Here is a 14,121-nt window from a genome sequence, read left to right on the forward strand (position 1 = left end):
CGGTCAGTATTTGTATATATCATTTCTTTCTGTTCTACTCGCCCCTTCTTTACGTTTCAGGACACTACCAGACATAGATTATGTGTATTAGGTTTGAATATGGTTGCTAGAATACTAAAAACTTTATTATTATGGTGTAGGTGATGAATATTAATATTACGCTGTATAATTCAAGAAAAATAACCATTATTTGCATGAATGATGAGGACAAGAATTATGGGAACCAGCCAGGGCCTAATGTGATAATAGAAATGAAAAAAAAAAATTTGATGGACTTGCAGGCCCACTCATCATTGGTCAAACCAAAAATAGCATAATTAAACTGCTAGTTGTTATGGACATTCAGGATTAATCTATTGCCTAGAGTGTCTATTGGATGATGATGGTGGCATCAGCTGGCTGGGTAGCCTGTGTTTACACAAGCTCTGGCTGGCTGGAGTTAACTGGCAATCGTAGGGTCGGCCGCTAGGGGCGCGATTTTAGTCAGGCTACTGGCTGGGGAACTGTAGGGCTGGCCGCTAGGAGTGCGATTTATAGTCAGGCTATGCCAGCCTCTGGTGCCTTTGTAACTTTTTATGACAAAGATGCAACCTTGTGGATTTAACTCCTTTGGCTGTTACAGAGAAGTGGAAAGAATGATCCATGCATTATGTGCAAAGAGTCACCCTGATGTATACGTTCACAGAAGATCTGTTCCATTTTGTATATAGGAAGGAAGTCATTATATATATTAGTCATAAGTTATAAGACCTCTGATCTGAAGAAGTCTCTTGTTTTTCAACCTTATAATCCTCTGACTCTGAATAAAGATATTTTGAGAACAATTCCCTGAAGATCACTCCAGTTGTCCCACAGACATCTTGATAAAAGGCCCAGAAATTCATGGACCACATATATCTTTGGGAACCATTAATTAAAAGGCATGCAAGGCAGCAGGAGGTCATAATAGAACAGCTGACTGGGAGAAAATTGCACCTTTGTAGTTTCTAGTAATTGCTTTCTTGTCCTGTGGCAGGAATGTACATTTCTATGGTTACCAGTCACCTTAAGAAAAACTATGAAACAGAATAGAAAGTCTGATAAAAATGCTTTTAACAAAATGTCAAAAAATAGCCGGAACCGGAACCTAACCTCTGCTTGAATAGTAGAGGGTCAAACTCAAAAGAGTCTGTGGTAATCCTCCTGCATATTGGTTCTTCCAAGTCTGGCCTACAGTCTGGCATCCAGGCTATAAGATAGTACTCACTGTACACTTAGTTTTTCAGACAGCCCGAATTCCCATTAAGGAACCCTTGTGGTCATTTGGATGTTTGCAGTTTTCCTTCCCTAATCTCCTAGTTTACTCACTAATTTACCGACATGCCTAATTGTCTGTTGATAGGACTTTAAACCACTACAAACCACTAAGGAAACATGGCAACAAACAATAGTTAGATGTTTGCAAGTTTGCCCTGGGCAGCATGGCTGTTGTTCTCTATCAAGATGGTTCTAGATCCTTGAGGTTTCTGCCAGTAATAAGCCCCAGCTGGCCTTGCCATTTGATCTGCCCTGCTGGGTTGGCACCTTGGCACTAAGCCCATCACTTTGGAGGAGGGGGGTTTATTTTCAAGATTTCCCTTTGTTTAGCACAGACAAATTCTAATCATCCTTTATACAGTGTAAAAAGATATAGTATAAACTAAATTGTAATCAGGTCTAAAGTTATTGATAGAAAAGAGACTTTGATATGAGACAAAAAACTTGGACATGGTGATCACCCCTAGTGATAAGGAGATGGAATGATCTTGATTAAGAAAGACCAGCAGTGGAATTTCACTAAGCTGTGGCAGCCTGGTCAGAATCTCAAGACACAATCCAGAGGAAGGAGGCCTGTGTTGACGTGGCAAGCTAACTGTTGTTTGGGTAAGTACACATACTCTTTTTTAAGTACCAAACGTACTTAAGGCACCCAATCCTTCTGCTGCCTCAGAGTTGATGGGAATTTGTTTTGCAGAACATTTTAAGTGAAAGTATGATGATATTTTCACAAAGGCTTCGTGAAAGCAAGAGAAAAGCAGCAACTTCATTTATTTCATGTTGGTGTATGTGAAGATACATGTTTGAAAGCTCAGAGCCATAGGGTAGCATTACAACTGTTATGTTGGCCATACTAGTTTGTATACATAACATACAGGTATAAATGTTTAGAAAGCAAAAGTGATGCACTGTATTTCAAAACATGATAGGGGTTGTGTGAAATCAAGTGCAAACAATAATTTTTCAGGTCTATACTCAATGCCATTTTCTTGAATTTTTCCTTTTTGGTGATTCTGTTTTTCCCTAAATCTCTAAACTGAAGTGAAGTGGTCTCCTTTTGACTTGAAAACCAAAGTTGTGACCACCATGGTTTGGTTGGTTGGCAGTTGGCATTCTTCCAAAACCTAAGAATCCTCAGTTTTGCCTTGAGTAACTATGCAGTCAGTAAAGGCTGCTGTGTCACACATGGTTGGTTCACTAGGAGGGAGCCACTGTTTTTCACAGTTATACACAATTCTCCTTTCACTGTTGGTTGAGAGACAACTTTTGTTCCTCCACATTTTTCCCCATGGGGCCAGCAGCAAGGGGCATGTGCTTGTTTGATGCTGGGACAACTGTCTGGAACAACTCCCAGACTTCTTACTTCCTGAACCCCTGGCACTGGCCCTTCTTCAAGACCGTCTTCCTTCCTGACCCCTAATACAGTACTAGACTTTTAGTAAATGGCTGCTAAAATATGTATCATTCATGGGGGCTTGGCTTATTCCCTTTACAATGTGCTTGCCACTTACATACTCTTGCATTGGTAAAAAGCTTTGAGTTTGACAGTTTTCCATCTGGGACTGTTCTGTGCTCTGCAGTCTGTACTAGTTGAGAAAGGTCCAGGTCATTGACACCTAGCAAGCTAGTGAGCCTGTCTTGCACTTAGTTGTCTCTAGCCTGATCAATGGGGTTCAAAGTCATGGGTTCAAAGTCAAGGATGCTGTAGGTGGGATGTTTATGGGAAATAAACCAGATGTCCACCTTGAAGTTTTACACTTTCAAAAACTATGTCTTCTAAAATTATATTGGCAGGCCTGTAAGTTCTGTTCTGAATACCATGACATAGGATTCATGCAAATATATTTTTGTACCGATTTATGAATGAGAATAAAAAAACAAAATATAGATAATAAAAAATGAATATAAAACTAAATGGGGCAGAGAAAATTAAATCCAGAGACAGCTCTGCTTTACACCAGATAAAGGTTGATGGATATGACTTTCTATTGTTGGAGACACTTCTTCTGGTTTCCAAGAAAACTGCATGGTTCCAAGGCATGTGGTCCAAATTAAGAATTCAAACAAAGCTATTACTAGTATTTATCCAGGCCAAGACTTCTGTAGCCTGGATTCCATACCCCAACCTCAAGATATATACTTGAGATCGGGCTGGGGTTTGGTAACCAGGCTAAGACTTCTGGTGTCTCTTGCAGAGTAGTAGTCCAGCAGTTGGTAGGTCTGCTTACTCTGAATTTGTAAATTTTCACAGTGTTTTCTTTTTAATTCTTTCTTCACACTGCAATTTGCAAACATGTGTTCTTTCTCCCATTGTGTTGCTGCTATTGTTTAAACTGTGATACTGCAAAGTCTTGATATTCACAAAAATTGGCATAAATTGAAGTGCTGCTAACTTAATGAATTTACAGTACCATACGGTACGTATTCTGCCAATATTATGCCCCCCTCTTCCAAGTACAATGATGTACATATAGATATACATTTTATGACATCCTTAATTGGCAATTGTGTAATTCAGGTAAGAGTCAACAAACATTAGAAAACAATCAAACATGTAACAAGTGTCTATATAGTTGTATCAACTAAGATCACATCATCAATTCCACGTTTTGGATGCCAGGCTGAAACTTCTGTCCTGATGGTGCATCTCTTCTGGAAGAGGTTTTGGCTCATAGGATGAAAGCAATGTTGGAAGGGATCTCTAAAACAACTGCAGGCCTAATTTAGAATTTTGCCCTAGCAGTGTCATCATGATCATGGTACATGTATTGTGGTGGAGAGGCTTCAGTCACTGTACAGTTATCATTAAAAGGATTTGCTTACTCCATCACTTTAACAATGTGTGATTAATTAAGATTAATTAGACTTTTCCCTTTGATGTGTTGGGGAGACCTTAATCTAAAACATCTGACAGATCTAAAAGAATTTTAATTGTTCTTCCTTGAAATGCTGAAGCTGGATGAAAAATCAGGGAACGGGTTTTCTGCGCGTGGAGAATTTGCGCGTGCGCGTGAAAAATTTGCGCGTGAAAAAATAAAGTTCCTGAAATATGTCAGAAAATGTGCAGCAAGGAATTCTGAGGCAGAAAAATTTGATCCTATGATATAATTTCCCATATGTAACCAGAATTTTTGGTTTGAAAAAATCCTGATTTTTAGATCTCTTGGGAATAGATTCATTTGCATATTTTGAACAATCCAAAATCCCATTAATATCACAGAAATACATGGAAAAATTACTTGTACGTGTGTGTATGAGGTTTTATATTGTAAAATGTTACAATTTGAGGATTTTCTCCATTCTAGAAGCTTCATTTCATCTTTTTTTAAGCAGATTGTTTCACGCGCAGATTTCAAACTTTTTTGCGCGTGAAAACTTAAAATTTGAAAATCACTTGAAAATCAATCAGATCGACATTTTGTACCCTAGAATGCAACAATACAATACTCAATTCCATTCTGTGCCATCTTGTTTCAGCTTTTTAAGTTTAAAACTGCAAATATTTTTTGAATCCCTTGGGAATCAGCTAATTTGCATATTGTCACGCGCAGATTTTTCACGCGCAAGTTTTCACGCGCACATTTTTCACGCGCACAAAACCCCATCCCATAATCACAGCACAAATGTATTATGGAGGAAAAACTGGAACTTTAAGTTTACAGTTGAGCTGTCCAAGCAGAAGTGTGACTGTAGCTTGTTGATCTAGAGTCTTCTTCCTTCAAGGGTGTCATCCGAAGAAATTATTTTCCATGGTGTAAACTGAAAATTGAAATTGTTGGAGACAAAAAGTTACTAAGTACATGTAGCCTGGAAGCCGTACCCAGCACAAGGTGATACTGATCTCTTTGTCTGGGTGAAAATGATGGCTCTCTCCCAGAGATACTATGGCCCACACTCCTGGGGTGTCTGTTCTCTGGCTTTCCAGGCCAGGGAAACAGCTGGCATCCAGGCTTGTGTAGCCTGGATCACAGACCCCAGGCCAATCTCAATCATTTTTATCAGGGGGGCCTGCTGTAGACTTTCTTGGGCTTGCGTTGGCCCTGTAGCCTATAGGAGTTGGGCTGTATGGGCCCTGGAAACAGTCTGGCATCCAGGCTTGTTCCTTTTCAAACTCGGGTAGTCTGCGACTGAGCTTTTAAATAAGCCCTTGATAATGATAGAGTTAATCCTGTAATTACTGTCAAGAGAATCCTAAAATTACCCTACACTAAATTTTGAAATTATTTATTAAGAGAATTTTAAGTTTGGATTATTTTGGATTAAGTACTTCTGGCCTGTTCAGGCTGTTCTCCTTCTGGGCTGTATAGAGTTCTGTCTGTTGGGTGACATGTATTTTTCGTGGCCAGACTTGAAATTCCAAGCATAGGAAGTTGGCAGCACTGTTTAAGTAGGAAGAGGGACAGACCTCCAGTTCAGAAGGTGAAACTCTTCAAGCATGTGTGCTGCGACAGTCTGGCTTCAATATGTGCAACATGGAACCACTTTCTTGTACTTTCTTATGTACAATAAGGGTTTAATTCTCAGGAAAAGAGTGCGACTTTGAAACAATTATGAGAGTTGGTTTTATTTTTTCAATTACCTCTCATTATGAAGTCGTCACTTGTTAATGTGCAGTACTGGAAAAAAAGGTTTTTCTTCTGTGAGGGAAAAAGGTGCACTCAAGAGAGTTTCCGGTTTTAAGTTATGGGTTTATGGGTTTCAGTTTTCTCTGATTACCATCCTCCATTGTGACCGCTGACTCAATAGTTTTGCTTGCTAACCACGACAAGCGAAAGTTTTGAGCCAGCGGTCACTACGGAGGATGGTACTCAGGCTATTTTCAGATCACAGCAACCTCTCATTGTGAACCTGATAAACAGTACTCTGAAGGCTTACCTTTAATGATGCAAATTGTCAAATGGTTTGCATTTCGTGTTCACGAATCACAATGAAAACTTGCACCCATGGGCAATAAACCGTTTCAGTTCCTTGAAAAGGCATGGTAGTGCATGGCAATATGACCTCTGATCCGCTGAGGTTTGTTGTGATTCTGCACAATCTTTTGCTTCTGTGTCAGATCATTGGCCTTCGATAGGAACTGAACCAATGTCTTGCTGAAGCCACATTCCTTCATAGCCTTGTGTATGCCTCTGCAAACATTTTGCTCCCGATATATGCTACGTTTCCTCTGGATCTCCTGTCCGGACACATCCCCCTCCGATATCAGGACTGTTGGGTCCATGTTTGACCAGGAGGCACTCTGATATATAAAAACGGAATTTTACGGATTAAAAACACAGCCCAAATACCCAACTGACAGGTTTAAAACTATAATTTTCCCTGTGACACCAACAACTATGAATGCAGATGCTTGGATGTAATCCGAAGCCACGACACTTTTGCATTCATTTCATGATCACAATGCACAATTACAGATATTACTAGAAACCGTTTCAGATCCACCTTGCTAGGAAGTTTTTAAAAATCTGTTTTAGTATCAGAAACGGAGCGTTCATGATGACAAATTTATCCATTTCAGCTTGCAAAACGAATAGAACCGTTAAATTTTCTGCATGAATAGGGCCTAATTTTGCAACATGACAGCCAACACACACTTCTTTTGGTTTTGGTTTTAAATTTAATGAGCACTTAGGCCTTGCATCCAACCCTATTATAGCTGCTGATTCTGCTGATCTTCCTTTCATCCCATAGGATCAATAGCCCTAGTCTGGGTGCCAGACCCAGCCTGATCTCAATTACAGTCAAACCTGCCTGAGCGACCACCTCTTCTCAGCGACCACCTGGCCATTTCGACCGCTTTTTCTCGGTCCCGATTTTTTTCGCCATTTACATAAGCATTAAGCGACCTTTTCTCAACGACCACCTGGCCAACGCGACCGCGACCGGTCCAAATTGGGACCCATAAGGACCGCATTATTTTCAAAATTGAGGTTTTCATCGATTTTTTATGATAACTAGCGCGATTTTGTGCCGAAATCGGCCAGTTTGTGTCGGATTTTGACTACCTTTACGATGTTAGTTTATAATAAAGATGGCGTTTACAGTGTGTGTGGTGTATTTTACGTTAAATACCTCGCTTCTTTGCGTGCGTGCAGTGTGCTTGCTATTTGCCATTAAACACAACGGAAACCATTTATACTTTGCATTGGGCATGTTTTGAGTCGATACTCTTCTTAGCGACCACCTGTCCAAATCGACCGCTTTTTTCCGGTCCCCCGGTTGGTCGTCTTGGGCAGGTTTGACTGTATCAATAATACCCTATCACTCAGGGTCTAAAGGGGGACCTGTTAAAGTGTTATAGAATTTCTTTGGTGACACCTTGGTCCCAGAACTGAAGAGTTGGCATGTGTTAGGGCATCCAGGTTGTGATGGCCCTTGCAATGTATTGTTCATGTATGTCTGGGTAGCCTAGATACCAGACTGTTAGGAGCCACAACAAAAGTCAGACATCCAAAAATGTGCAGATGTTCTCGTGACATAGGACTGTCAAAGGAAGAAGCTGGATGCCAGGCTGTTTCCAGGATCTAACTGAAATTTTCTTGGTGCCATGTTAGCCCTGGAGTGGAGAAGCTCAGCCCTTATAGCCCCAGGAAACTGTCTGGCATCCAGACTATAATGTTTTTACATACCAGGCAACAACCACCTTCATTTTGGTTGTATTCATTCACCATTTTGATACTGTTAAGGACATTCACACCATAAGAAAAATTACTGTTTTCCACCATTCTCGGATGTATTGGGATGCTTATTTTTTCGTATCAATCCTGAAGCAAAATATTGCTGGCTGTGTGCACACATGTCCGACATCTCAGCAGGATTTTGGCCATATGGTCACAAGGTCCATCTTTTATCAGCAGAGGGCTCAGCAAGGCAGGAAGTTTCAAAGCCTTCCTGAAGAGCCTGGAGACTGAATGATGGCTCACGACAGCTGGATCCACTTCTGTACACAAGATAGCAGCCAGTTATACTACAGTTCAAAAGTGAAAGATTTACAAGGCTGGCTAGAGGTAGATCTATGTTCGAACCTACATTTAGGGTTAGGTAGGTTTTTGCACTAGGTTTTTGCACTAAGTTGACCAAGATGTGATGCAGGTTTTATTCTTCATGTCCTTCTGCCAAATGGGACAAAATAGAAAGACCGACAAAAACGCTTGAAACCATGTAAAAAAATCACCTATAGTGGAACCTCTGCTTGGAGAGTAGAATTGTCCCACATCTTGCTGAAAAAATAGTCCAGAGTGGCAATCTCCCTTAACCTCCTTTTAGACACATTTGGTTTGTATTTATTTCTCTGCACCTGACCCAGAAGGTCCCCTGAATGTTGAGGTAGACCCTGCCTAGACAGTGAGGTAATGTCTGTTGTACCTGCCAAGTCACACACAGGTTTGTCAGTGGTGATGGATCACATGTGAGCTAACCATGTCAACAGCTAGCTGTCAGGACCAGATGACTGAGTACTGGAAAGTGAAGATTACCAATTTGGCAATGAATTAACTTTTCCTTGCACCCATTTTCTTTCTAATTGTTAGGTTAAAGATAATGGTGCTGTGTAAATTCTTGAATGATAACTTCATTGAGATTGCACGCACTCCCCAAAACCCCAACCAAAGTCAGATATGCATTACCTATTGTAAGGTATATAGTAATTACAGCTCTATTAACCCTCTTGAATAAACTTTATTTAATTACCCTTTTTTAGTATTGGGTTTGCAAAAGGTCATCTTCCTTCATGAGCATCTTCCAGATTGCTCCATCATCTTTCATGCTTCCTGCAGGAAACGGCCTTCATTCAACTTCTGGCAATGGACACAGTTGATTATGAACACTGTAGTAGAAGTAACTATTGTGTAGACTGCCATAGATTGTGAAAAGTTACATGTACACTACAAAACAATGTAGGCTTTCATCGGTGTAGGGTATTGGTACAGAGGATATTGTGCTGGTGTACCCATCTGTGATGAGATTCGACCCTTTACAAACTCAGCAGTCATCTTGGCCTATCTAGCTTGGTATCCAAACCAGGCCATCCAACATCCTAATGATATCAGTCCAGCATCTTCTCATTTTATGTAGCAGAATTTATCCAGAGGCAACGATATGTCAAAGTGTAGGTATTGATATGGAAGTCTGTGGTTTTGTCATACTGAGAAGTTTCCTTTTTTTACTTCCAGAGAAGTTCCAGTCTCCTTCCTTTCTTTGTAGGGTGGCACCAGATTCTTTATTTGTCATCTTGGCATATAATAAAGTACAGATGTCTCTGCAAAGTATTTGCCTAAATGTATCCCTGTCCCTGATTTATTTAGTGCTGTGATATAATAAGCATCTTGAGAATAGGTCCCTTGTGTTAAACAGGATGTTGCCAGAAAAGGCCAGCAATGTGATAAGTATTCTAAACATGGCATTGTGTTGTTGTTTTCAGTTAAGGTGCCAAACTGATCAGCACAATGAAGTTCTGGGCAGTACTTCTTTTGGGTGTCCTGGTTGCAGGAGCTTTGGCTCAGGTGAGTGGGATCTTAGAAAAGCTCAACCAAGTACATTTACATTTTTTAGATCTTCTTGAAATTGCTCTACATGTGCAAATCAATGTTATCTGTAGTCTACATTTTGTTTGCATCTCCTTGAACATGTTTGTGGTGGTAGATTTAGAGCCTATTGAATTATGGCTGACATTTTGTGGGATGGAGCATTTAAAAACAAGATATTTGCCAACTTCAATTATATCCCTTCGGATCAATGAATTGACTTGAAACTCATGATTGATAAATGGGAGCCCAACCAGAACATATTCCTAGCAAGTGATTTGAGATTTCAGCAGCATAGACTTTCCAGAGTTGGCATTAGCTGAAAAGACTGTCCCATGTTGTTTTATGACAGGAGGATGAGCCAACTGAAGAGCAGATGGATGAGGCAGATGATATCCTGGAGGCACTAGGAAAGGATGAGGAGGTGGAAGAGGCAGAGGAGTCTGAGGAAGAGGATGAGGAAGAAGGGATTATTGAAAAACGTAAGGCCATACATAAGTGGAGGTCTAGGGCATCTGGACGATTCGAACCTTAACCAACCCAGCCCAGTCAACATGGCCCTTTTCCCTGGCAAATTCAGCATGTGATTTTGTTAGCTATAGGGTTAGAGCGGAGTTGACCAGGATGTTGGGCCAAGTTGGTCTGATAAACCATGGCCAGAGTTGGGGAAGGTCAGAAGCATCTGACATCTGAAGGTCTAGGGCACTCCTGGCCATGGTTTACAGGGGACAGCCCCATGTTCCAACACAAGGGCAGCTGTATGGTTGTCAGAACATTGGGGTAAGTATAACCGTTTTGGGGTAAACAAAACAAGAATCATGTATCAAGATATCTTTGATTGCTCAAACATGTTTTATCGTGATGAATCATCTCTCCAGTGTCATCAGATGAAGAAAGAAAAATACTAAGCCAAAGACTGTGTTTTGAAAATGAATTTTGTTTTATAAACCAGTCTTCTAACCAAAGATTATGTTTGTTGTGTGAAAGATGTATTTGCTGATGGTAGACTGTATTGATGTAGATCCCTGTTTCGACAAGAAGTGCAAGCGCGGGGAGGTGTGTGACCTTGATGAGAACCTGAAGCCCATCTGTGTCTGCGCCAAGAAGTGCCCCGAGCCAGAGGACCCTGGCCTGTCTGTCTGCTCAACTGCCAACAAGACTTACATCTCCGAGTGCCACCTCTTCAAGCAGAAATGTGACCTGGTAAGAGTTCCAGACATCTTCCATATTAGACCTTGGTCCAGGGCTGTCTCCCTACATCCTGGGGTGGAAATTTGCTTTTAGTACTGACAAAATTCCACCCTGTCTAACAAGTCTGAGATTCATGACATGACATTAATAATTGAAAAGACTATTATTGTTACCTTAGAATGACAGTTAATGAAGGTTAGAGTACTTAGACATCCAAGTTAACAATATTTTAAAGCAAAGCCATGTCTACAACTGGAGAAGACATGGAGATTACTTCTGTACTTCTGGGCATTTCATCATCATCATCATCTTCACCGCATGTCAGTTCTGGTCACTGAGGCGGGCCGTCATTGTTCGCCATGCTGCTTTGTCCACTGCTAGCCGTTGCACGCCCTCCCATGTGCAACCCATCTCTTCATCATCCAACCCATGCTCAATCCATGGGCATTTGGAGTGACATTGATCACTTTTCTTCAGTGTCACTAGAATGAACCGGTAAAACAAAGCAATACATGTACCTTTAGAGCTATGTATATTACGTAATATGTAAAAACAACTGAGCATGTCAAAGTCAGTAACTCTGGTGGTAAAGGCAAGTTTGTATGACTCTTGCAGAAGAGCAGTGAGGATGGCAAGAGAGTGAAGATCCATCTGGACTACTATGGCCCCTGTAAGCTGATCGAGGAGTGTCTGGAGGAGGAGCTGGCTGAGTTCCCCCTGCGTATGAGGGACTGGCTCAAGAACGTCCTGGTCCAGCGCATGTCTCTGGTAAGAACAACAGGAAGCCCTTTCATTGTAACATTTGTTTCCATTGCAAAAACTTGTGTGTTTGGTGGTGTGGGGGTTAGTGTTTGGGTTTCTCTGCATCTGAGTATCATTGTTTGTGTTTGTATTGTAAAATGAACAATAGATGATAAATCAAATAGTGAGTGTGAGACATACAAGAAGTGTTACATTGATACAAGTTCTCACATGGTTTACCATTGTAGGAACTGCTGACAGACAAGGAGATGTTCCATGCCAAGAAGATCTACGAGGACGAGCGCCGTCTGAAGAAGCGTGCCGATGGCGGAGACTGGGAGGCTGAGATCCTGCTGCGTGACTTCCGCAAGAACTACGCTCACTACGTCTACCCCATCCACTGGATGTTCTCCAAGCTGGACATCCACCCCAAGGACAGGTTTGTTCCTTTAGATTATCTTAGGTATATGCCTTTTTGATAAGATGATATTTGGCCTGTTAACCATTCTCTTCTGGTCATTTTGCTGGGCCCAGTTTGCTAATACCCCTGTCATGTTATCCACGATCTTAGGGCATATTGATGGAAGATCGGCTATATTTTAAGATCGACAGAGGGTTGCGCGTATTTTTCATCTGAAAACCGTCCCTGTCACATATAAGCCATACTTTGTTCCTTGTACAATTGTTGTGCAATAAAGTTATTATTATAAGCGAGGCTTGGGCAATTGCCGCAGAATCGTTGTCTGATCGATTTTTGCTAAATGTGACAGAGGTGTAAGCACCAGAGTGGTGTAACTTACCAGGCATGTGCTAATGAACTGGGCGGGCTATACTCCTAGCACTGTACAGATAGTGGTAAGCTGTCAATAGTTTGGTTGGCAGGCTAAAGGTTGTGAGCGGATGGGGGGTGACAGAAATGAAGGAGGGAGTGGATGAAAGGAGTGGATGCATGGAAGAGAGAGAATGAAGGAATGAACAAGTGAATGACTGAATGGGTATCCATTTGTTGCCTTTTTTGCCCTCCCAGTGGCAAAACATAACAAACATGATGCTACATGAAGTTGCCATGTTCTCTCTATTCATGAATCATTTACATAAACTTCTTAAACAGCACATTAATTGAATCTAGTCCCAAATGCCACAGTTTAGTACCAACGTTGGTGTCTGTGCAGGTATCTGACCCACGCTGAGCTGGCCCCCCTGCGCGCCCCTCTGGTCCCCATGGAGCACTGCACAACCACCTTCTTCAAGACATGTGACGATGACGGTGACAAGAGAATCTCCCTGTACGAGTGGGGAGCTTGTCTGGAACTGAAGGAAGGTGAGATGTCAGGAAAAACAGTTGCTGTATTTTCTTGATTAAAATTGTTACACACCCCCAATTTGGGGTAAGTCTGTGGTATGCATTCCTTCCTCACCAATCTTGAACCGGAGAAAGTCAAATCTATGATGTTTTCTTCTCTTTTTAATCAAGGACAATGTACAAAATACCCTTGCTTTAATTTTAAAAATACTGGTGTTACTGGTATTGTCTATATAAACTTACCAATCACCTACCCCAAGCTACAAAATATTTGTTTAGATTGGTACATCAAACAAGAACAAGCTGCATGTGTACAATGTTAATTATCATTCTCTCATGTCTATTTCAGAGGACATCAAGCAGTACCTGATCGACTAAATATGTCCAGAGCAGTTACTGTACAATTGATAACAAGGGAATAAATTTGGTGCTACTGGTCTTTGTAACAATCCAAAACTGAAATGTATGACTTCATGTAGATGTATACTTTTAGTAGCAAAGTTCTAGACTTAGTAATGTATTTTCTCCTCTATTTTTCCATGTTAAACAATGTGTAATAACAGCAAATAATGCTTGAAAGCTGTAAATGATATATATGATAGCCTGCCACAACTTGGTAACCATGTGAAAGAATATAATGTCCATGCCATGTGCGCTGATGTAAGCAGTACATGTTTATCAATGGCATTATTATTATCTTGTGCTTGGGGGTAAGCTCTGGGTTTCTCTTCAGATGATATAACTGCATGTACTTATTCCTGACAACCAGTCTCTTTCTCTTTACTCTCTGTTTTTAATAAATTTGAGCAAAGTCAATTTTAACATTTTTGTCTGTACTTTCTGATACAATTGTGCAGACTGTCCAAACGTGTTGTGCAGTATCCTCTTATCCTATTATGAACAAGTGGAGTAGTTTGTGTAGGGCGTTGTCGGATGGACAACAGATTTGAAGTCTCGTCCTCTTGGTTCAGAGGCTGAGGGCCATTAAACACTGGACAATGCATGCTACTGATGGGTCATACTACATTCCATCTTCCATCCCAAAGGCAGAAAAGGGCAGTGTGAAAT

General features: G+C 41.0%; 1 protein-coding gene across 1 annotated transcript; it reads left to right on the forward strand.

Moving 5' to 3' along the window:
- Positions 1 to 1,723: 1,723 nt before the first annotated feature.
- Positions 1,724 to 13,875, forward strand: LOC118410956 (SPARC-like). Its single transcript, XM_035812935.1, has 8 exons — positions 1,724 to 1,902; positions 9,716 to 9,797; positions 10,171 to 10,300; positions 10,840 to 11,021; positions 11,625 to 11,777; positions 11,999 to 12,189; positions 12,923 to 13,071; positions 13,403 to 13,875. Exons 2-8 carry the CDS (start codon positions 9,741 to 9,743, stop codon positions 13,429 to 13,431), a joined length of 891 nt encoding a protein of 296 aa, XP_035668828.1. The 5' UTR covers positions 1,724 to 1,902; positions 9,716 to 9,740; the 3' UTR covers positions 13,432 to 13,875.
- Positions 13,876 to 14,121: the final 246 nt, after the last annotated feature.

This window comes from Branchiostoma floridae, chromosome 3 (genome assembly GCF_000003815.2).
Source record: "Branchiostoma floridae strain S238N-H82 chromosome 3, Bfl_VNyyK, whole genome shotgun sequence".
Lineage (NCBI taxonomy): Eukaryota > Metazoa > Chordata > Leptocardii > Amphioxiformes > Branchiostomatidae > Branchiostoma > Branchiostoma floridae.

Excerpts from the sequence above, each read along its gene's own strand:
- LOC118410956 (XM_035812935.1), top strand. The coding sequence starts at position 9,741 with ATGAAGTTCTGGGCAGTACTTCTTTTGGGTGTCCTGGTTGCAGGAGCT. Across the intron at positions 9,798-10,170 it reads TTGCAGGAGCTTTGGCTCAG|GAGGATGAGCCAACTGAAGA; the intron begins GTGAGTGGGATC and ends GTTTTATGACAG. Across the intron at positions 11,778-11,998 it reads TGGTCCAGCGCATGTCTCTG|GAACTGCTGACAGACAAGGA; the intron begins GTAAGAACAACA and ends TTACCATTGTAG.